This window comes from Sycon ciliatum, chromosome 1 (assembly GCF_964019385.1).
Source record: "Sycon ciliatum chromosome 1, ocSycCili1.1, whole genome shotgun sequence".
NCBI lineage: Eukaryota > Metazoa > Porifera > Calcarea > Leucosolenida > Sycettidae > Sycon > Sycon ciliatum.
In genome coordinates, this window is record NC_088643.1 from 38,320,043 (window position 1) to 38,343,452 (window position 23,410).

General features: G+C 48.0%; 1 protein-coding gene across 1 annotated transcript; it reads right to left on the minus strand.

Moving 5' to 3' along the window:
* Positions 1-556: 556 nt before the first annotated feature.
* LOC135804531 (uncharacterized) lies at positions 557-2,632 on the minus strand. The gene has a single exon (XM_065318422.1). The coding sequence runs from the start codon at positions 2,630-2,632 to the stop codon at positions 557-559; it is 2,076 nt and encodes a 691-aa protein (XP_065174494.1).
* Between the last annotated feature and the right edge of the window lie 20,778 nt (positions 2,633-23,410).

Genomic DNA, 23,410 nt, shown 5'->3' on the forward strand with positions numbered 1-23,410 from the left:
CTCGAACGATCCTCCAAAGTGTGGAGCGGCTGGTGGATTGAACTGCCAATGAATGCCCTGATCGGCGGTCGTCCGTACTATGCAGTCTTGATCCAAAGCATCGTGTAACTCCTGAAGCTCTCTCTGCGCGCCGACAAAGTTGGTTCCATTGTCTGATAACATATGCTGTGGTAGACCACGGCGTCCGACGAATCTGTAGAAGGCGTTGAGGAATGAGCTTGTGTCGAGTCCATAGGCAAGCTCCAAATGCACTGCGCGTGTAGCGAGACACGTAAACAGACATAGATAGCGCTTCTGCCTCTTTCTGCCACGCCCTTGGACCGTGGTAAATGGACCGGCAAAATATACTCCGGTTCTTGCGAAAGCTCGGAAGGATGGTGTGATCCTGGTGCGTGGAAGTGGAGCCATTATCTGATGTGCAGGCTTGGCCTTCAGCAGCTTGCATCTCGGACATTTCCGTTCCATCTCACGAATTGCTTCCCTGGCGGCATTGATCCAGAATCGCGCACTGATATTAGCGAGGATGTGGTTAGTGCCTCCCACATGCTGAGCTAACTCATGATAGTGCTGAATGATGAGCTGGGTGCACTGTATCCTCTGGCAGGTACTCTGCATATGCCAGTCTTCCTTGACAGCGCAGTACACCGTTGTCGTCGATCATTGGGTTCATGGGGCTTAATTCGCTTCTTGCCGACACCACTTTTCTCTGGCCGAGCACCTTGATCTCGTCCGAGAAGGCATCATGTTGGGCCATCTTCAAAACCTCGGTCTCTGCATCACTGATCTCTGCTGATGAGAGCGGACCTGTCATTCTGTCGGACTTGATTGTACGACAATTGGTCACGAAGCGTCTCACTAACGCCCTTGCGCGGAGTAGTCGGCTCCATGATCCGAAGCGCTCGGGGTCAAGCCGCCATTGCTGCTGTTGCTGGTTGCTAGGACCTGTCGTCTTGTCATTGTCGGCCGCTGTCTGAAACAGGCTTGTAATTGCGTTGGTCTGCTGTTGTTCTTTCTTCTCTTCCTTGCGCATCGTCTCGACATTGACCTTGGTCTCCACCCGCTGTGGCCAAGTTGTAGCATCCTGTAGTAGATATGATGGACCATTCCACCACATGCTGTCATCTACTTGTTGCACTGAACACCCTCGTGATATCTTGTCGGCTGGGTTTTGCTCGGTTGGTACATGATGCCATTGCGCTGGTTCCGAGAACCCTTGTATTTCGCTGACTCGGTTGGCCACGAACGTTTTATACCTCTTGCTTTGGCCACGGATCCAATACAGGACGTTCATGCTATCCGTCCAGAACACCAGGGCTGACTTCGGTAGTGCCAACGCGTTGGCGATCTGCCTAGCCAGCTGTGTCGCAATCACTGCTGCTTGTAACTCCAGGCGCGGGATGCTAGTTGTTGACAGAGGGGCTATTCTCGATTTCGCTGCAATCAATCGTGATGTTACTTCATCTGTACTGCCCTGCACTCGGTAGTAGGCAACTGCTCCATGCGCCTTTTCTGAAGCGTCAGCGAAGATGTGGCATTGGACGTTTGAAGCTACTGGCTGATCCGGTGGCTGGAGACACCGCGGAATGGCGACTGATGCAAGCAGTGGGAGTTCTTCAAACCACTGCCGGACAGCTTGGCACAGCTGTGGGTCCAATGGATCATCCCAAGCGACACCGTCTGCCCACATATCTTGCAGCAACATCTTGGCTCGGATTGTCAGAGGAGCCAGAAGACCCAAGGGATCGAATATTGTCGCCACTCGTTTCAGCACATTCCGCTTTGTGTACTGAAATGTTTCCGGTAGCGGTGAGAGCTTGAACGAGAAGGCGTCACTAGTTGCATCGTATTGCACTCCTAGCGTCTTCACTGAGGGCAAATCACTTTTACTGAGGTCGACTTGCAGTGCTCGGTCTGTTGCTGGTATCTGCTCTAGTACTTCCTTTGAATTGGAGATCCACTTGCGAGCAACCATTCCAGTGTCACTCCACAGATCTGAAAGTTGTCGATAGAGGCTGATTGCATCTGCAACTGATGGTGCTGAATCCAGACTGTCATCCATGTATGTCGACTGAAGGACGGTCTCAGCTGCTTGCGGCCATTTGCTACTGTTTGCCTTAGCGTGCTCCTGGGTGACCAGCTGTGCGAGGAATGGTGAGCAATTGACACCGAACACGACTCTGGTGAATTCATACTCGTCTGGTTCATTGTCCCGCCCTGGGTCACTGCGCCACAGAAATCGGTGGTACGGACGATCCTCTTCAGCAAGATGAATTTGGAGATACATCTCACTGATATGACAGGCCACTGCGATCGGATTCTTGCGGAAGCGAAGTAGTACTTTCGCTAGATCCTGTTGCAGCTTAGGACCCTGATGTATCGTATCATTCAGCGAGACTCCATTAAGGCGAGCAGATGCATCAAACACGATACGCACCTTGGTAGTACTCTTGTCCGGTCTGAGTACTGGGAAGTGTGGTAGCAGCCATTTGGATGGTGGAGGGGGCTCGCCTGGTAAGACTAGTCGAACGTACCCTTTTTCCACATACTGTTGAATGATTTTGTCGTATGATGCTGCTACATCTGGTTGCTTTGCTAAACGCCGTTCGGTACTACGGAGTCGCTGCATTGCCATCTATTGGTTGTTGGGCAGTTGTGGGCCGTCTTTACGCCACGGCACACTTACTTGATGTCTCTGGTCGTTCTTCACCATTGATTTGACAGTTGCATCCACGATGGTCTGATCATCTGGACTGAATGCGGTTTCCAAATCCGAGTCGGTCTTTTCGAGCTCCCAGAACTGTCGGAGGAGAGTGTCGGCTTCCATTTCGTGCCTGTCACCCGCGTACAGAGTGATGGCGGTATGTGCATGTGACGTTGTTGCCGTTGGTCCAACACAAGTCCAGCCCAGTGGTGTTAGACGGGCAATCGGCTCACCTGGTTGCCCACGAATGTCCCTCAGCGATTCGTGCAGGTTAGCATGATCATTTCCAATGAGGAGATCCACGCCTCGATTGTCATTAATGGCTGGAAACTGGATGCCCTTCAAGTGTTTCCATTTTGGGCCATGTTGACGCCAATCAATTGCGGGGAGGTCTCCCACAACTCGTCGCGTTGTTCTTGCTTCTATTCGAGCTGTCTCACGTCCGTCCAGGCCGGAGATGTTCACAGAGACAGGAGTAGTGGAGAATGTTTCCTGCCGTCCATTGAGCGTGCTGATTGTCACCTTCTCAGTATGACCCTGTAACCCTAATTCAGCGGCTACATCAGCATTTATATATGACATTGTACTCCCGTCGTCGAGAATAGCATTCACAACCACTTGTCTATTGGCGTTGCGTAGTATCACTGGAACAGTTCTCAAGGACACTGGTGTAGTTGTGGTACTTGGTTTGTTGCACTCCCCTTCCCTGACAGACAATGCCGTTCCATGCACCTTGTTGTCTGCCTTGCTAGAGGCCTTGTCGCTACTCGGTGAGGACTTGCTGGTGTGGTTACTACGTGGCTTGCTGCTATCTGCTAGAGCAGCTGTCTGATTGACACTAACAGCATTACAAGAGCCTTGTCTGTTGGAGTCGTGCAAGGTCCGATGATGGGTGTCCTTGCAACCGTCAATGCCGCAGGTGTACGTCTTTGAGCATTCCTTGCCAGTGTGACCATATGACAAGCATCTGAAACAGACATTGGCTTGCTTTGCTACTTGCCACCGTTTTCCGACACTGTAGAACTTGAACTCCGCACACTTCCACAGTGGATGCGGTCCATTACATGCCGGGCAATCTCGGTTGGCTGGTATACCAGCATTTGCGAATGTACGCGCCGTATTCTTGAACATTGGTGGTGTCCGGCTGGTGAACTGTCGTCTATGCACACTGGCTGATTGAGCTGGCTGTGACTGAGCTGCCGCGTTGCCACTGAATCCGCTCACGGTTTCTGACGCTACTACCAAGAACTCTGCCTCCAGGTTCACCCACTCGAGAAGTACTTCAACTGTCTCTGGCTGAGATTTATCATGTCGCCACCGGTGGTATTGGGCGAGGTTACGTTCGTCTAGCTTCCTCAACAGACTGAGGTAGAATGTGCCATGGCCCAATTCCATGGCTCGACCTGAATCTTTCATGTTGACTACGGCCACGGCAAGCAGCTCGGCAAAGTGCTCCATCTCTTTCGGTCGGTTGGCTCTCACTACGGACATACTATCGATCTGTTCAATATGTAGAGCCACACGGCGACGCTCACCGCCATACTTGCGCTCTAGCAACTTCTTAGCTGCGTCATAGGCTGATGGTGAGTAGCCAAATCGCTCGATGGCTGTCAGTGCGTCTCCTGCCAAATACTGCCTCAATTGCAACAGCTTGTACTGAGGAGTGGCGGGTGCACTATCTACACATGCCATGAAAGCTTCTCGGAATGACTCATACGTACGTTTGTCACCGCTGAATATTGGTATGCCAACTCGTTGTAGCTGCTTCCATGGCTCTGCACGAGCCTGGTTTTGTTGCATTTGAGGTAGCCCTGTTGCATACATTTGATTTCCAATATTGGATGGTGTTGCATAAACCATTGGCTGTTGCGTGTACCCGGAAGACATCTGTGGTTGGTGAGTATGCCCATATACATTAGTACCCGTAGAAGCCATTGACATTGTGCTCACAGGCGGTGCCTGCCACTGGATACCTGACTGGGGCATCTGTGGTTGGTTAGTATGCCCATATACATTAGTACCCGTAGAAGCCATTGACATTGTGCTCACAGGCGGTGCCTGCCACTGGATACCTGACTGGGGCATCTGTGGTTGGTTAGTAGGTCCATATACATTAGTACCTGTAGACATTGGATGCTTTCTGAAAGAGTGTGGATTAGCCTGTGTACCAACACTGTACTTAGTATTCATTGCAGTATTCACACTATGCGTACTGGTTGAGGATACAGAATTGCTTGGCAGAACATTGCTACTGCCCAAGGGTAATGTAGGACCAGTAACCTTAGAACTACTACTAGATGTACTGCCTGAGGTAGTTGTGTTTGCAGTAGCAGGCCTAGCAAGAACACTCACACCATCATTGACACTTACTGTGGTACTTGTCATGGTCACTGTTGCAGAACCATCTGTATACTGGCCAATGTTGGACTGGACAGCGCTGGTGACCTCTGGCCTGTCTGGGATGGTACCACCAGTAGTACCAGTAGCTGTTGAAATTGAGTGCCCTGTTACTGCTGTGCGGTCATCAGTGTCAAAAGGTAGTTGTTGATCAGTTGCATTTGTTGCATCTCCGCTGGCGGACCTGTTCACGTCTCGTTGTTGTAGCGATCTGGCCAGCAATCCCGGTTGTGACTCAAACCCAAGTGGTCCTGCGGACAGTTCATTGCTGGAAACATGTCCTGGCCACCAACCACCGACTTCCCTGGCTTCATCGCGACACTGTTGAGACGAATTACCGGTATACTGCTGCGTTTCAGCTGAGGCGACTGGCACGCCGTGAGTTGTTCTTACAATTTCAAACGCCAAGTCCGTCGCTTCGTCAAATTGCCTCTGGAGTACTTCTAGCTCACTAATCATCTTATCTTTCTCTCTCGCATTACTCTCGGCTTCGTATAAACCAGCTAGATCTGTGATCGTCCCTTCCGCTCTCTCATATGCTCTTTCGAGCTCGTTCATTTCTCTTTCGGCATCGAAGTAGCTCTCATCGTCCGTACATCGCATCTGCACTCGCTGGGCTTTTACAATCAGCCCTCGTCGGATGTTCGTGAATTGCTTCTTGTCCTGCGTTTTCCTGGCTCGGAGTGCACAGATGCTCGATCCTGCTTCACTGGCATCACCCGACCCACCTTGCGTTGGTGGCGCATCGGATGTCTGCTCAGCGTCTTGACCTCGGCAGCTCCCTGTGCTTGCAGTATCGTCTGCAACTACCTCCGACGGTTGAGCCTCGCTCCTGGAGTCCTGCGGTTCGTTGGAGCCTTGTTGCTCCATCTCAACTAATCGTGAATCACTCTAGTAAAAACCATCCTCTTCTACCAATTTGATGATGACGAACCCGGAGCCCAGTTTGCTCTCGACAAAAACTCACACGACAACGTTGATCTTTTCTTATTGTCAACTAACTTTGATAACTCATCGCGAAAGCAAAGAAAATGCAAACCTCTCACGGCTGAGGTAGAAAGAACAAGCCCCTCTTTTTCTCACGACACTCCCCCAAGCAGGGAGCAACAGCAATATCAAAAGCAAAGAAAGCGCCGCGCGTACGGCACATGCGGGGCCATATATGCAACCTATGACAAATTAGCAGCAGCGCTGGTACAACAGAAATGTACAAAACGCCGGAAACGTAAAGGTCATGAACCCATGCGACCCCCTGCCGGCGTGGACAGGGTGGCTACAGATATAAACGGACTCATATCGAGCCAAGAAAGATACGCGACAGATACAACTCAAGCATATAGAAACAAGAAATAATTAGTGCACTGCAAGTGCCAGCGTAATCTGGCATAATGGCAAATATTGCATAGTAGTGAAGGTGAGTCCTGAACAAGCAGCGTACAAAGCTTGCAACACGGACATAATACACGCGCAATTGTTGCACAGTAGAACAATGCCCGTCACGCACCAAAAGAAGCTGAACTCAGTGCTAAATAGAGGCTCTTCTTATCACTAACCCTAACCCTAACCCTAACCCTAACCCTAACCCCAAACCTAACCCAAACCCTAACCCTAATCCTAAACCAAAATATAATACCAAGGCATACAGCTAATTGCAATTCTAAGCCAAAGGCAATGCGAATGCTGGTGCAATTGCAAAACCGAACGCTAACCCTAACCCTAACGCTAACCCTAACCCTAACCCAAACACTGACCCTAGCCCTGAACCAAATCGAACACCTTAAGCTTCCATTTATTTGCAATTCTAAGCCTGGCCTTGAACTAATGCTGTTGAAAACGACCAAAAAACATTAACCCTAACCCTAACCCTAACCCTAACCCTAACCCTAACCCTAACCCTAACTCTAGCCCTAGCCCTAAACCAAATCTAATACCCAAGCTTACATTTATTTGCAATTCTAAGCCTGGCCTTGAACTAATGCTGTTGAAAACGAGTAATCAAAACGACATAAAAACATTAACTCTAACCCTAACCCTAACCCTAACCCTAACTCTAACCCTAACTCTAGCCCCAGCCATAAACCCAAGACTATTAGGAAGGGGTACAGCTAATTGCAATTCTAAGCCTACTCCTGAACCAATGCTGGCGAAAACGATCAAAAAACGATAAAAAATATTAACCCTAACCCTAACCCTAACCCTAACCCTAACCCTAACCCCAACCCTAACCCTAATCCTAAACCAAAATATAATACCAAGGCATACAGCTAATTGCAATTTTAAGCCACAGGCAATGCGAATGCTGGTGCAAACGCAAAACCGAACGCTAACCCTAACCCTAACCCTAATCCTAACCCTAACCCTAACCCTAACCCAAACACTGACCCTAGCCCTGAACCAAATCTAACACCTTAAGCTTCCATTTATTCGCAATTCTAAGCCGGGCCTTGAACTAATGCTGTGGAAAACGAGTAAAAAACGACAAAAAAACATTAACACTAACCCTAACCCTAACCCTAACCCTAACCCTAACCCTAACCCTAACCCTAACCCTAACCCTAACCCTAACCCTAGCCCTAAACCAAAGGCTATTAGGAAGGGGTACAGCTAATTGCAATTCTAAGCCTTATCCTGAACCAATGCTGGCGAAAACGATCAAAAAACTATAAAAAACATTAACCCTAACCCTAACCCTAACCCTTTCCCCAACCCTAACCCTCATCTTAAACCAAAATCTAATACCAAGGCATACAGCTAATTGCAATTCTAAGCCACGGGCAATGCGAATGCTCTTGCAAACGCAAAACCAAACGCTAACCCTAACCCTAACCCTAACCTTAACCCTAACCCTAACCCAAATACTGACCCTAGCCCTGGACCAAATCTAATACCTTAAACTTCCATTTATTTGAATTTCTAAGCCTGGCCTTGAACTATGGCTCTTGAAAACAGGTAAAAAACGACAAACGACATGCAATTCTTAGCCTGGCTTTGAACTAATGCTGTTGAAAACGAGTAAAAAACGACATAAAGTCATTAACCCTAACCCTAACCCTAACCCTAACTCTAACTTTAGCCCTAGCCCTAAACCAAAGGCTATTAGGAAGGGGTACAGCTAATTGCAATTCTAAGCCTAATCCTGAACCAATGCTGGCGAAAACGACCAAAAAACGATAAAAAAACATTAACCCTAACCCTAACCCTAACCCCAACCCTAACCCCAACCCTAACCCTTATCCTAAACCAAAATCTAATACCAAAGCATACAGCTAATTACAATTCTAAGACAGACAATGCGAATACTGGTGCAAACGCAAAACCAATCGCTAACCCTAACCCTAACCCTAACCCCAACCCTAGCCCTAACCCTAGCCCTAACTCTAGCCCTAGCCCTAAACCAAAGACTATTAGCAAGGGGTAATGTTGTGAACCCTCTAAGATTCTCTAAATTGTCAGGATCGTACGACCACACGGCACGAGGACAACTCTTTTCCTTTAGACAGTATATTTCACTTCATCAAATAATTAACAATGAACACTAATAACACCAGCTATTTATAGCATGCAAAAACAGCGTACATGCAAAAACATACGCATATAAAACTGGACATAACAGCGTATACAGCAAAACACACACCGCGCATATAACGTATGCCATGCAGCAACATCAGCGGTACGGCGGAGTCGAAAGACAACATTGCGACGAATACAATGCCATAAGCGCGAAGGCCTTTCCCAATTGAGAACTGGTGGTTTGCAACATTCTCCCCACCAAAGGGCTTCTCACCGCCGTACAACAATGCACACAAGTCAAAAAACGATCCGGGGCTCTGACTATGCGCCCAGAACGTGTCATCTCCTGCTGCCGTGGTGGTGGTAACGGTGCTGACGGTTCATACGCTGGCTGCTGAGGGACGATAGCAGGTTGAGCGGTAGCTGCAGGCCCAGGAGCCACGTCCTGTGACGATACTTCTAACGGCACTAACCTTTGGATCGGCCTCAACAGGGTACTGGTACTCAACTTAACCTTGGCAACACGGCGCTTACCATCTCGACCAGGGAATAACTCGATGATCCGTCCCAAACGCCAGAACTGTTTGCGCTTGGTATCATCGAGAACAAAGACCACATCACCCACAGCTAAAGAGCGCGACATGGTCTGTTGGTGTTTGTTCAGCTGACTTAGGTACTCCACCTCCCAACGATTCTTGACATGCTCCAGTGTCCGACTGAGGTAACGCAATCTCGATGACATCTGCGCAGCGTCCAGGGTACCTGCTGGCTTCTCTGACGACATCCAGATGTCACCCATCATCATTGCAGGGGTTACTGGTGGCTCATCCAGGCTATCAGACACATAAGTTAGCGGACGACTATTCACCACTGCTTCAACCTCATACAAGAGGGTCTCAAGCTCCTGGACCTTCAGAAACACTGTTCCCATTACCTTTTTCAAGGCACTCTTCACTGTACCAACCATTCTCTCATAGAAGCCTCCATGCCATGGTCCAGCTGGAGGATTGAACATCCATGGCACACTCAGTTTGTCAGATGCCGCCTTGAACGTTGTAGCGTTGTCAGACCTGATCCGAGACGGCAAACTACGTCTCGCGACAAACTTCCGAAATGCTATCAAGAATGACTCAGTACTTAAACTATCGACCACCTCCAAGTGAACTGCTCTGGTGGTGGCACACACAAACAATGCTATCCATACCTTCGGAGATGACTCGCCACGGCGCACGTACAACGGACCAGCATAGTCGATGCCGGTAGTTGCGAACGGCCTCTCGTGAACAACTCGGTCTTTCGGCAGCGGCGGGCAGACTTCTGAGGCAGCCTTAGCCTTGTAGCGGCGGCATGTAACACATCGCTGAGTAATGTTGCGTAGCGCCCGTCGACCACCGATAATCCAAAATTTCTGACGGATGAACGACAAGACTCCTTCTACACCTTGGTGCATCCTTTCAACATGCATTTTCTCCAACAGCAACTCGGTCAGATGATGTTTGCCTAACAGGACTGGGTGCTTGGCTCCATACGCCAACTCGCTGTGCTGAAGTCGTCCCCCGGCTCTGAGCACTCCATGCTCATCCAGAAACGGTGCAAGCTGATACACCTTCGACCCAGGCTTCACTGGTTGACCTTGCTTGATCAGCTCAAGATCCTCAGCGAAACATGCGGCTTGAACGATGCGGTACAATACGTTGTCTGCTGCAAAATAGAGTTCAGCACGAGGCTCAGTGTGCTTCCACTGCAACATCCGAGTCACCATGCCCTGTGCCCTCGACCATTTACTGAGTCGGAGCCACCATTCCTTATCAGATTCTCGACTACAGGTGGTGGCTGACACTCGTACCTCTACACTGGACTCATCTGTAGCTGCGGTTGAGGATGCGGTGGGCCAGTCATTGGGCTCCGTGATCCAGGTTGGTCCGCCCCTCCAGAACGGACTACGGATCTGCTGTGCACTACTCCCACGCGACGGTAAATCTGCTGGGTTGTGAAGGCCCGGGCAATGGTTCCACACAATGCCGACCTTCTTCGATATCTCTTGGACTTGACTGACGCGGTTAGCCACAAATGTTTTCCATTTGTGAGATGGATTACTGATCCAATGAACGGTAGTGAGACTGTCAGTCCAGCCATAGACTTGCGTGACGGTCACACGCAGCTCCTTCACCACAAACTCAGCGTAGCGAGCCGCTAGACATACTGCTTGTAACTCAAGGCGGGCTAACGTGGGCGGAGACACAGGTGCCACTTTGGCCTTGGCAAATACCAAGTGCGACTGTCCATTGACGACGGCATACAAACAACATCCAAACGCTTTCTCACTGGCATCGGCGAAGGCATGAAGCGCACTCGGCGTGTCAAGTTTGCCGCAAATCCAACGTGGTATGTCAATGCTCACCACTTCGGCCAACTCTCCCCACCATTGCGCACATGCGGCTGCGATGCCATCAGGCAACATATCATCCCAGTCGCCTCCGACTTTCCAGGCTTGCTGTAGCAGTATCTTTCCCGGCACAACTGCCGGTGCTGCTAGACCTAGCGGATCAAACACTGATGCAACACACTTGAGGAGGGATCGCCGGGTCCAAACAGACGGCCTATCGGACTCGCCTAGCGCTGCTATGCTGAGCAAGTCATCACTGGTTTTCCATTTCAGACCGAGGACTTTATCTCCGGCCTCTGGATCGCACGGGATTTCGTTGCCTCGCGACTTGCGTAACTCCATGCCAGCATCCGTAAGCACACGCACGCTGAACTCTTGCATCTCCTTGGCTTCCGAGGCATTTGAGACACTAGAGACCAAATCGTCAACGTAGAAACTCGTGAGCAAGAGATCAATACGATCTCGCTCTTTGGGTGCAGACAACGCCCGTAGCTCCTTCAAGTGATGCTGAATCACCGCAGTAAGCATGTACGGCGAGCAGTTTACGCCAAATGGCAGTTTCGTTAGCCTCCAGGTTAACAGTTCATTGCTGTCGCTTCGACCGGGCCACAAGAAACGCAGGTACGGACGGTCTTCGGGATTAACCGCGACCATGAAGAAAGCCTTGCGGATGTCCGCTTGCAGCGCGCTCTTATATTCACGGAACCGTAATAGCATACCTGCGAGACTCGGCAATAGCGACGGTCCAGGGTCAACCATGTCGTTCAACGACTTGCCATCTGGAGCCGTCGCCGAGGCATTGAACACCACTCTTAACTTCGTGGTTGCAGCGTGCTCGCGGAATACACCATGATGCGGTACATAGTACCCGGCATCGCTCTCACATGGCTCCAGCTCAATTGCTCCAAGCTCGCGGTACTCCCTGATCAGCACATCATCATAGAGCGCACGCTTCCCATTCCTCTTCAGCTTTTCAAGAAGCCGCGTTGCGATGACTCTAGCTTGAGCAAAGTTATCCGTTGGGCGACGCTCATTTCGCCACAAGAGACCCACTTGGTACCCGCTGCCCTGGCGACATAGCGGGAACGATGGCAGGTGCTGATGTTGTTCTGGAGGTTCATCCAACTGCCATAGTTGTTCAATGTGGGCTGTGACACATAACACGGTCACCGGCTGACTGTTTCGACTTGGTGCAGACGCTGGACCAGATAATACATTACCTATCTCTGTGTTCCACACCGTCTCACCATTAACTTCCTTCTTGCTGTGCAGTACCGCGTTGATATAGTCTGCACAAATCAGCATATGTATTTCGTCTGATGTCCCTTGTTGAGGCTTGTCACTCAGCTCGACTCCCCAACTGTGCCACTGCGCAATGGTCTGCGGACTTGCGCACTTCAGGTCCAGCTCAAGCGTTGGTTTCATGAACGCGCGTACCCGAATGCTAGCGGAGCTACCCTGGATCAAGATGGCGTACTTATCCATGCGCTGCTGGGTTGGTTCCGCGCCGAACGGCTTCACCTCTACATTTTCAACCCCAACGTGTTCTGCATCGATTGCTGACACCAACGCTGCAGTCACGAATGACGCCTCAGCACCCGAGTCCAGGAACACGCGAACCTTCGCGTTTCGAGTTCTTCCCTCAACTCGTGCCACTCAGGTCATCAGCCGCACACTTGGCGAGTGTAGACAGCATGACCCAACATTCTTCTCCGTAACTATCTCAGTCGGTTTCTCCCGGCTGTAACCTGCTCTATCCAACACATCATGTATTAGCAGGTGGTGTTTCCTCTGGCATTTCGTGCATCTCGAGCCTGACCGACATTCTCTGGCCATATGGCCATACTTAAGGCAGTTCCAGCAGAGTCTCTCTCGCTGCAGAAAACCCTTTCTCCCTTCCTGTGGCAGAGACTTTAGCTGCTTCTCTGCATCTGCGACCGATATCGCCATGCACTGTGCCGACGCCGTGGGCCTTGGCACGGATCGTTCTACTGGCTTCCTGGCAGTATCACCCTGTCGTCCGTGCGCGACCTGGTAAGACGCGCCGTGCTCCTGTACCTGGCGCAGTGACATCCCGTAGCACTGCCGTTCGACCAGGTACGTCTTCATCTCAGGTCCGCATTGCTCCAAGATTACCTGCTTTGCCATTACTTGCAGCACTGGGGACATTTTTCCTATATCGGCGCTATACTTGGTGTCCACCTCGCCATCTTCTGTCATAGCGAGTGTGGCCCACACCTCTACCTCTCGGCAAACACGGACAACGTATTGATGAAACGACTCATCTGACCGCTGCTTGCCTGTCAGCAATGTCTTCCACGCTTTATCCAAAGTCTTTCCGAGCGAGGCAAGCAACTCTCGTTTTGCTTCCTCGTAATTATTGCATCCAATACATATCCTCTCCGCTTTGCTACCCGCTAGCGCGATGCGCAGTCGCAGCAGCCGTTCGCTTTCTTCGAACTCGTTCTTGGAACAGATGTCCTCGAACAGGTCAAGATAACGCTCCAATGGCTGCGTTCCATCATATGAGGGGATTTTCATCAACGGTTGACGCCCACCGCTGTGACTGGGAGATTCCTCTGTACCTCCCATCGCGGCTTTACCCTCACCCTCATGCGCATTGGCGATCCGCTCGTTAATCTCCTTTAGTGTTTTGGCAAACTCGGTGCGGAGCGCCTCCTCTCGCCGTCTGGCACCGCGCTCCTCACGCTCCGCGTACTGTTGGAGCCTCTGCTCCACATGTACCTTCAACAACTCGCCTTCTAATCCTAACCGCTCTCCATTGTCGATAATGCTGGCTTCCAAATTGTTCCATAGTTCCTCTGCCATGCTCGCTCCTATCCTGGCGTGGTCGCCAAATGTTGTGAACCCTCTAAGATTCTCTAAATTGTCAGGATCGTACGACCACACGGCACGAGGACAACTCTTTTCCTTTAGACAGTATATTTCACTTCATCGAATAATTAACAATGAACACTAATAACACCAGCTATTTATAGCATGCAAAAACAGCGTACATGCAAAAACATACGCATATAAAACTGGACATAACAGCGTATACAAAACACACACAGCGCATATAGCGTATGCCATGCAGCAACATCAGCGGTACGGCGGAGTCAAGAGACAACATTGCGACGAATACAATGCCATAAGCGCGAAGGCCTTTCCCAATTGAGAACTGGTGGTTTGCAACGGGTACAGCTAATTGCAATCCTAAGCCTAATCCTGAACCAATGCTGGCGAACACGATCAAAAAACGATAAAAAAAACATTAACCCTAAACCTAACCCTAACCCTAACCCTAACCCCAACCCTAACCCTGATCTTAAACCAAAATCTAATACCAAGGCATACAGCTAATTGCAATTTCTAAGCCACGGGCAATGCGAATGCTGGTGCTAAGGCAAAACCAAACACTAACCCTAACCCTAACCCTTACCCTAACCCTAACCCAAACACTGACCCTAGCAATGAACCAAATCTAATATCCGAGCTTACTTTTATTTGCAATTCTAAGCCTGGCCTTGAACTAATGCATTTAAAAACGAGTAAAATGACGACAAAAAACATTAACCCTAACCCTAACTCTAACCCTAACCCTAACCCTAACCCTAACCCTAACCCTAACTCTAGCCCTAGCCCTAAACCAAAGACTATTAGGAACGGGTACAGCTAATTGCAATTCTAAGCCTAATCCTGAACCAATGCTGGTAAATTATTAAAAAACGATAAAAAAACATTCACCCTAACGCTTTCGATACGAGTTAGGAGTAACTCTCCATCACTGTAACATGATACTATATACAGTCAGAAAGTGCAATAACTAGGCACAAAACTGACAGAGTACTGAAACATTCGACGTCCTGACACCTAGCTTCAACACATCTCCGTAGCGCTAACCGACAGCCTTCCAACTTGGAAGGTTCAAGGTTATGGAAAGACCAAAGAGGGGAAGGCAAGCGCAACGAAAATGAGCAAAAGCTACAGTCCCAACGGAACAAAGAATGTCGATTGTTACTGGACGATGACGAGACCAGTACGATATTTGACAAAGCGGTCTAACTACAATTCGAAGCAGCAAAGCAGCACACAGTAGTTAGACCGCTTTGTCAAATATCGTACTGGTCTCGTCATCGTCCAGTAACAATCGACATTCTTTGTTCCGTTGGGACTGTAGCTTTTGCTCATTTTCGTTGCGCTTGCCTTCCCCTCTTTGGTCTTTCCATAACCTTGAACCTTCCAAGTTGGAAGGCTGTCGGTTAGCGCTACGGAGATGTGTTGAAGCTAGGTGTCAGGACGTCGAATGTTTCAGTACTCTGTCAGTTTTGTGCCTAGTTATTGCACTTTCTGACTGTATATAGTATCATGTTACAGTGATGGAGAGTTACTCCTAACTCGTATCGATATGTCCTTTTCTCTTCTACATTTATTTATGGCTCAACATCCGAGTTCCTAACGCTTTCATTTTCCATTTTGACATAAACACAACACTTTAACATATACATACATATTATGGCAGGAAGGTAATAAATTATGGCAGGAAAGTAGAAGTGGCATGATATTATTATATATAACCCTAACCCTAACCCTAACCCAAACCCTAACCCTAATCCTAAACCAAAATATAATACCGAGCCATACAGCTAATTGCAATTCTAAGATACAGGCATTGCGAATGCTGGTGCAAACGCAAAATCAAACGCTAACCCTAACCCTAACCCTAACCCTAACCCTAGCGCAAATATTGACCCTAGCTCTGAACCAAATCTAATACCTTAAGCTTCCATTTATTTGCAATTCTAAGCCTGGCCTTGAACTAATGCTGTTGAAGACGAGTAAAAAAACGACAAAAAAACATTAACCCTTACCCTAACCCTAACCCTAACCCTAACCCTAACGCTAGCCCTAGCCCTAAACCAAATCTAATACCCAAGCTTACATTTATTTGCAATTCTAAGCCTGGCCTTGAACTAATGCTGTTGAAAACGAGTAATAAAAACGACATAAAAACATTAACCCTAACCCTAACCCTAACCCTAACCCTTACCCTTACACTAACTCTAGCCCTAGCCCTATACCCAAGGCTATTAAGAAGGGGTACAGCTAATTGCAATTCTAAGCCTAATCCTGAACCAATGCTGGCGAAAACGATCAAAAAACGATTAAACAAACATTGACCCTAACCCTAACCTTAAGCCTAACCTTACCCCCAACCCTAACCCTAATCCTAAACCAAAATATAATACCAAGGTATACAGCTAATTTCAATTCTAAGCCACAGGCAATGCGAATACTGGTGCAAACGAAAAACCGAACGCTTACCCTAACCCTAACCCTAACCCTAACCCAAACACTGACCCTAGCCCTGAACCAAATCTAACACCTTAAGCTTCCATTTATTTGCAATTCTAAGCCTGGCCTTGAACTAATGCTGTGGAAAACGAGTAAAAAAACGACAAAAAAACATTAACCCTAACCCTCACCCTAAACCTAACCCTAACCGTAACCCTAGCCCTAGCCCTAAACCAAAGGCTATTAGGAAAGGGTACGGCTAATTGCAATTCTAAGCCTAATCCTGAACCAATGCTGGCTAAAACGATCAAAAAACGATAAAAAACATTAACCCTAAACCTAACCCTAACCCTAACCCCAACCGTAACCCTTATCCTAAACCAAAAATCTAATACCAAGGCATACAGCTAATTACAATTCTAAGACACAGGCAATGCGAATACTGGTGCAAACGCAAAACCAATCGCTAACCCTAACCCTAACCCTAACCCTAATCCCAACCCTTACCCTAACCCTAGCCCTAACTCTAGCCCTAGCCCTAAACCAAAGACTATTAGCAAGGGGTACAGCTAATTGCAATTCTAAGCCTAATACTGAACCAATGCTGGCGAAAACGATCAGAAAACGATAAAAACATTAACCCTAACGCTAACCCTAACCCTAACCCTAACCCCAACCCTAACCCTCATCTTAAACCAAAATCTAAAATACCAAGGCATACAGCTAATTGCAATTCTAAGCCACGGGCAATGCGAATGCTGTTGCAAACGCAAAACCAAACGCTAACCCTAACCCTAACCCTAACCCTAACCCAAACACTGACCCTAGCAATGAACCATATCTAATATCCAAGCTTACTTTTATTTGCAATTCTAAGCCTGGCCTTGAACTAATGCATTTGAAAACGAGTAAAATAAAGACAAAAAAATTAACCCTAACCCTAACCCTAACCCTAACCCTAACCTTAACCCTAATCCTAACTATAGCCCTAGCCCTAAACCAAAGACTATTAGGAACGGGTACAGCTAATTGCAATTCTAAGCCTAATCCTGAACCAATGTTGGCGAAATGATCAAAAACCCTAACCCTAACACAAACCCTAACCCTAATCCTAAACCAAAATATAATACCAAGCCATACAGCTAATTGCAATTCTAAGACACAGGCAATGCGAATGCTGGTGCAAACAAAAAAATAAAACGCTAACGCTAACCCTAACCCTAACCCTAACCCAAATACTGACCCTAGCCCTGAACCAAATCTAATACCTTAAACTTCCATTTATTTGAATTTCTAAGCCTGGCCTTGAACTAATGCTGTTGAAAACGAGTAAAAAAACGACAAAAAAACATTAACCCTAACCCTAACCCTAACCCTAACCCTAACCCTAACTCTAGCCCTAGCCCTAAACCAAATCGAGTTCCCGTCTTGTACCTGACCATACTAGTTTGAGTTTTTGGAGCTCCACCATCCAAGGCTTTTTTGTTGTTGTATTCGAGCTGGTTCTCGCAAGAAAAGCCATGTCTGGGAGAGGTACGTATAGCCAGTCTGTACGGACCCCGAAAGCCGGTGACTCTGGTAGGCGGAAAGCGGAAAGTCCTCCCGATAATTTGAGGTCGAGTGGAAAGTCTGCTGCTGGCATCTCCGGTATCCCTAGGTCTGTGGGTCCAACCAGTGCTATAGGTTCCACCTCCTCTGCCAAGGCAGCTGTGGCCCCAGATATACTCGCTGATTTTAAGGTGTGTATGTCGGAACTTTTGGACGAGAGACTGGCAGTATTGATATGCAATGTTGACAATTTGAGCAAAGACGTGAAGGATCTCAAGGCCGGCTCCCTGTAGTCAAGGCGGAAGTAGTCTCAATGAACGGTGTTAGTGATCACGATCTCATCATTGTCCAATGTGCCTATCATAACCTTGAGCCCATTCCTGCGCACACTCACAGGCTGATTCGGAAGCCTGCACCCCATTCTATGGACTTTGACCAATGTGGCCAGGAAATCAGTGAAAGTTTCAGAACTTCGGAGTCGCCCACCAGCCTGGACGGTCAAGTGAAGCACTTTTCCAAGTGTTTGAGACATGTTCTGGACAGAAATGCCCCGATCACTCAGCTCAAGGTGTCTGGATTTGGCAGGCCTCGTCGGCAACCATGGGTTACGCCACACTTGAAAAAGCTTCTTCAGCTTCGAATAAACTTGCACAGGAAATTACGAAGGAACCCAACCGACGGCCCCCTCCTCCAGCAGTACCGGGCAGCACGGCGCGAGGGAACCCTCTTGAATAAGAAACTCAAAACAGAATACTGCGTGAAGGCCTTCAACACCCACAAACGCAACCCCAGAGCCCAATGGCAAATATTGAACAAGCTTGCAGGACGAGAAAAAGTCAAAAAACTACCTAAGGCGACTATATCCGACCTGACAGCCACATTTGCAACCGTAGTTTGTGATCCTGCAAGACCGTCTGAACTTGTTCTACCCAGCCCACCAGTCGACATTCCCACTCTCAACGAGTTTACGCCAGTCACAGTAGAGTATGTTGAAGATGTCTTGAAGTCATTGAACAGCCACAAAGCACAAGGTTCCGATGAAATACCACCATGTCTCCTCAAAGGATGCCGCACAGACATCGCTGGCCCACTCACCGCTATCATCAATAAGTCTCTGCATACAGGCCAAGTTCCAAGTAGTTTTAAGCATGCACACGTGTGCCCACTCTACAAAGCTGGCGACGAAACTATTGGCTCCAACTACCGACCAGTGTCACTTTTGCCAGTGATATCCAAAGTGCTTGAGAAGGTAGTACACCGACAACTTGTAGCATTCTTCGACAATCATCCGGAACTCGGTGCATTACCGGAGGAGCAGTTTGCTTACAGGCGCAATCACAGCTGTGAAGACCTTTTGGCGTATGCAATAAACGACTGGCAGTTGGCCTTGGACAAGAAGCAGCTGTGTGGAGCCATGTTTGTGGACATGAGCAAGGCCTTCGACCGCGTTCAGCATAGCAAGCTCGTGCAGGAACTGGCTTCAGTTGGCGTCGGAGGTGTGGCATTGCGTTGGTTCGCAGACTACCTTACTGGGAGAACCCAGCAGGTCGTTGTCGGCGATGCCCAAAGCAGTACAGAGCCCTGCTCACGTGGTGTACCACAAGGCTCCGTGTTAGGCCCCTTACTTTTCTGCATTTATATCCGGCGTACTCCTCAGAAATTTCAACATTGCCGTGCTCTCCTGTTTGCGGACGACATCGCGTTCTACGTCATCGGTCGCAAGGCTTCAACCGTGCTCAGAATGCTGCAGATCTCTTGAATCTGGAGGACTTTCTCAGCGAGCGGGGACTGGTGCTGAATCCCAAAAAGTCTCAGCTACTGCTGCTCAGACGACCTACTGCGCAACTGGACGTGATCCCCAGCATCACCTGCAAAGGCACCGTAATCCCCGAGTCCAGCCATGTTCTGTACCTTGGCCTCCTATTGAACTCGTCGCTCAGCTTCGAGCAGCAGGTTGAGCGTGTGTGCGCAAAGGCACAGTGCAAGGTTGCCTCATTCCGCCACGGGCGCCGCGATGTCTCCATGACCGGCCGCCGCATGTTTTACCTGACAATTGTCCAGAGTACCTTGGACTATGCCAGCACATGTTATGTTCACTGCTTGTCTGCTAAACTCAGAGACAAACTTGAGTCAACCAGCAATAGGTGCCTAAGGCGAGTGTTTGGCCATGATCAGTATACTTCTATCGATTTCATTCTCACCAAATATAACCTGTATACTTTCTCTCGCCGTGTAAACTTGAAGCTGTTTGTGTTTGTTTTTAGGTGTCTATCTCGTTGCACCAGTCCTCTTTTAAGCACGATATTTACCCCCCGCTCTGCCTCATGCCGCACAAATGCTGCTACCCGCGGTCAAGCTTCAGCTGCTCTGAACCTACCGAGAGCTACGTCTCGTTACGGCCTGAATGCTATTTTATTTTTGACAGCAGACAGATGGAACATGCCTCCACCTGGATGTCGTCAAGCTAAGCCCCTTTCTGCATTTGTCACAAGCACCAAGTCATTCCTAGGGTTCCCAGTAAAAAGGCAACGCCTGCTGGGAGTTCCCTAGTAAAAGCTTTTGATACCGTCTGGCATCGAGGACTTTTGGCAAAGCTCGAGCATGCATTCAGGGTACGCAAACAGCCACTCTCCTGGCTGAAATCTTATCTCTCTGGGCGTTATCAGTACGTAACTGTGCTTGGCACATCCTCGGCTGCAGAGCCAGTATTGTCGGGCGTTCCTCAAGGATCAATTCTTGGTCCCCTACTATTTATAATTTACGTAAACGACTTACCTGCAGTCTTCCCTGGAACGTCTCTGTTTGCTGACGACACGACCCTTCTCACCTCATCAGCTTCCCTCACTGGCCTGAAAAACAACTTGCGTGCTGGCATTCAGGAAGTTCTTTCCTGGATGTCGTCCTGGAGGTTGTCCCCAAATCTATCAAAAACAAAGATCATGCTCTTCCCGCCCCAGCCGGAGTTCACAACCCTTATCCATGCCAACTTTCCAAATCCAATTGACATAGTGTCTTCTCACAAACACCTTGGCATTGTGATTGACTCTGCACTCTCTTGGGTACCTCACATCGAATATATCTGTAAAAAATCAAGTAAATCCTTAGGAATTCTCTCCCCCCACTGCTCCTACCTCCCACTTTCTTGCAAGCTTCTTTTTTATTTCGCCTACCTTCGCCCAATATTTCATTATGCAGATACGTCTTGGGTTGGGTTATCCTCTTCCGCTGCTGCAAAGCTTGAAATACATCACAAGAAAATCCTTAAAATTCTCCTCCGTCAACCCCGCATGCTCTCATCATCCGCCCTTTATAAAATCACTCACACAACCCCGTTATCACATGGACGCAGTGCACACCTGGCTTCTCTTGTCCATTCTATTAAGCTTGAGTTGTGCCCACCTCATCTCATGTGTTTTAATTGGTTCTCTTCTCTAAGAACTAGAAACTCACTCTTACTCCCTAAGTGTAACTCATCCACTCTTTTGCGCTCCCCTCTCTTTATTGCTTATTCTGTTTGGCTCACTCTACCCAGAGAAGTTAAGGACCTGACCTCACTCCGCCTGTTTAAGATCCGTGCCGCCCCTTATTTACTACGACATGCATAGCTCATTATCCACATGTCCTTTGCGTCTCTGTGTTTTTCACTGTTTTTATTTGACATTATCTTTCTCTTTCTTTACGGAGTTGTTGCTGTTCATTTTGCTACTCTTTCTTTTTCCCTCCCCTTACTTTTATTTATCGCCGTGGTTGGCAATCACCCACTCTCTTTAACATTGGCCGGTGTTTCCACCGAGTCTTGAGATGTTGTAATAAATATATATATATATATATAAAATAATAAATTCTACTACTACTACTACTATCTAATACCCAAGCTTACATTCATTTGCAATTCTAAGCCTGGCTTTGAACTAATGCTGTTGAAAACGAGTCATAAAAACGACCTAAAAACATAAACCCTAACCCTAACCCTAACCCTAATCCTAACCCTAACCCTAACTCTAGCCCTAGCCCTAAACCCAAGGCTATTAGGAAGGGGTACAGCTAATTGCAATTCTAAGCCTAATCCTGAACCAATACTGGCGAAAACGATCCAAAAACAATAAAAAACAATAACCCTAACCCTAACCCTAACCCTAACCCTAACACCAACCCTAACCCTAATCCTAAACCAAAATATAATACCAAGGCATACAGCTAATTGCAATTCCAAGCCACAGGCAATGCGAATGCTGGTGCAAACGGAAAACCGAACGCTAACCCTAACCCTAACCCTAACCCAAACCCTAACCCTAACCCTAACCCAAACACTGACCCTAGCCCTGAACCAAATTTAACACCTTAAGCTTCCATTTATTTGCAATTCTAAGCCTGGCCTTGAACTAATGCTGTTGAAAACGAGTAAAAAAACGACCAAAAAACATTAACCCTAACCCTAACGCTAACCCTAACCCTAACCCTAACTCTAACCCTAACCCTAACCCTAACCCTAACCCTAGCCCTAGCTCTAAACCAAGAGCTATTAGGAAGGGGAACAGCTATATGCAATTCTAAGCCTAATCCTGAACCAATGCTGGCGAAAACGATCAAAAACGATCAAAAACATTTACCCTAACCCTAACCCTAACCCTAACCCTAACCCTAACCCTAACCCCAACCCTAACCCTCATCTTAAACCAGAATCTAATACCAAGGCATACAGCTAATTGCAATTCTAAGCCACGGGCAATGCGAATGCTGGTGCAAACGCAGAACCAAACGCTAACCCTAACCCTAACCCTAACGCTAACCCTAACCCTTACCCTCACCCTAACCCTAATTCTAGCCCTAGCCCTAAACCAAAGGCGATTAGCAAGGGGTACAGCTAATTGCAATTCTAAGCCTAATCCTGAACCAAAAATGGCGACAACGATCAAAAAACGATAAAAAAAACATTAACCCTAACCCTAATCCTAACCCTAACCCAAACCCTAACCCTAATCCTAAACCAAAATATAATACCAAGGCATACAGCTAATTGCAATTCTATGACACAGGCAATGCAATCTAATACCTTAAACTTCCATTTATTTGCAATTCTAAGCCTGGCCTTGAACTAATCCTGTTGAAAACGAGTAAAAAAACGACAAAAAAAACATTAACCCTAGCCCTAATCCTAACCCTAACCCTAACTCTAGCCCTAGCGCTAAACCAAATCTAATACCCAAGCTTACATTTATTTGCAATTCTAAGCCTGGCCTTGAACTAATGCTGTTGAAAACGAGTAAAAAAACGACATAAAAACATTAACCCTAACCCTAAACCTAACCCTAACCCTAACCCTAACCCTAACCCTAACCCTAACCCTAACCCTAACCCTTACTCTAGCCCCAGCCCTAAACCTAAGGCTATTAGGAAGGGGTACACCTAATTGCAATTCCAAGCCTAATCCTGAACCAATGCTGGCGAAAACGATCAAAAAACGATAAAAAACATTAACCCTAACCCTAACCCTAACCCTAACCCTAACCCCAACCCTAACCTCAACCCCAACCCTAATCCTAAACCAAAATATAATACCAAGGCATCCAGCT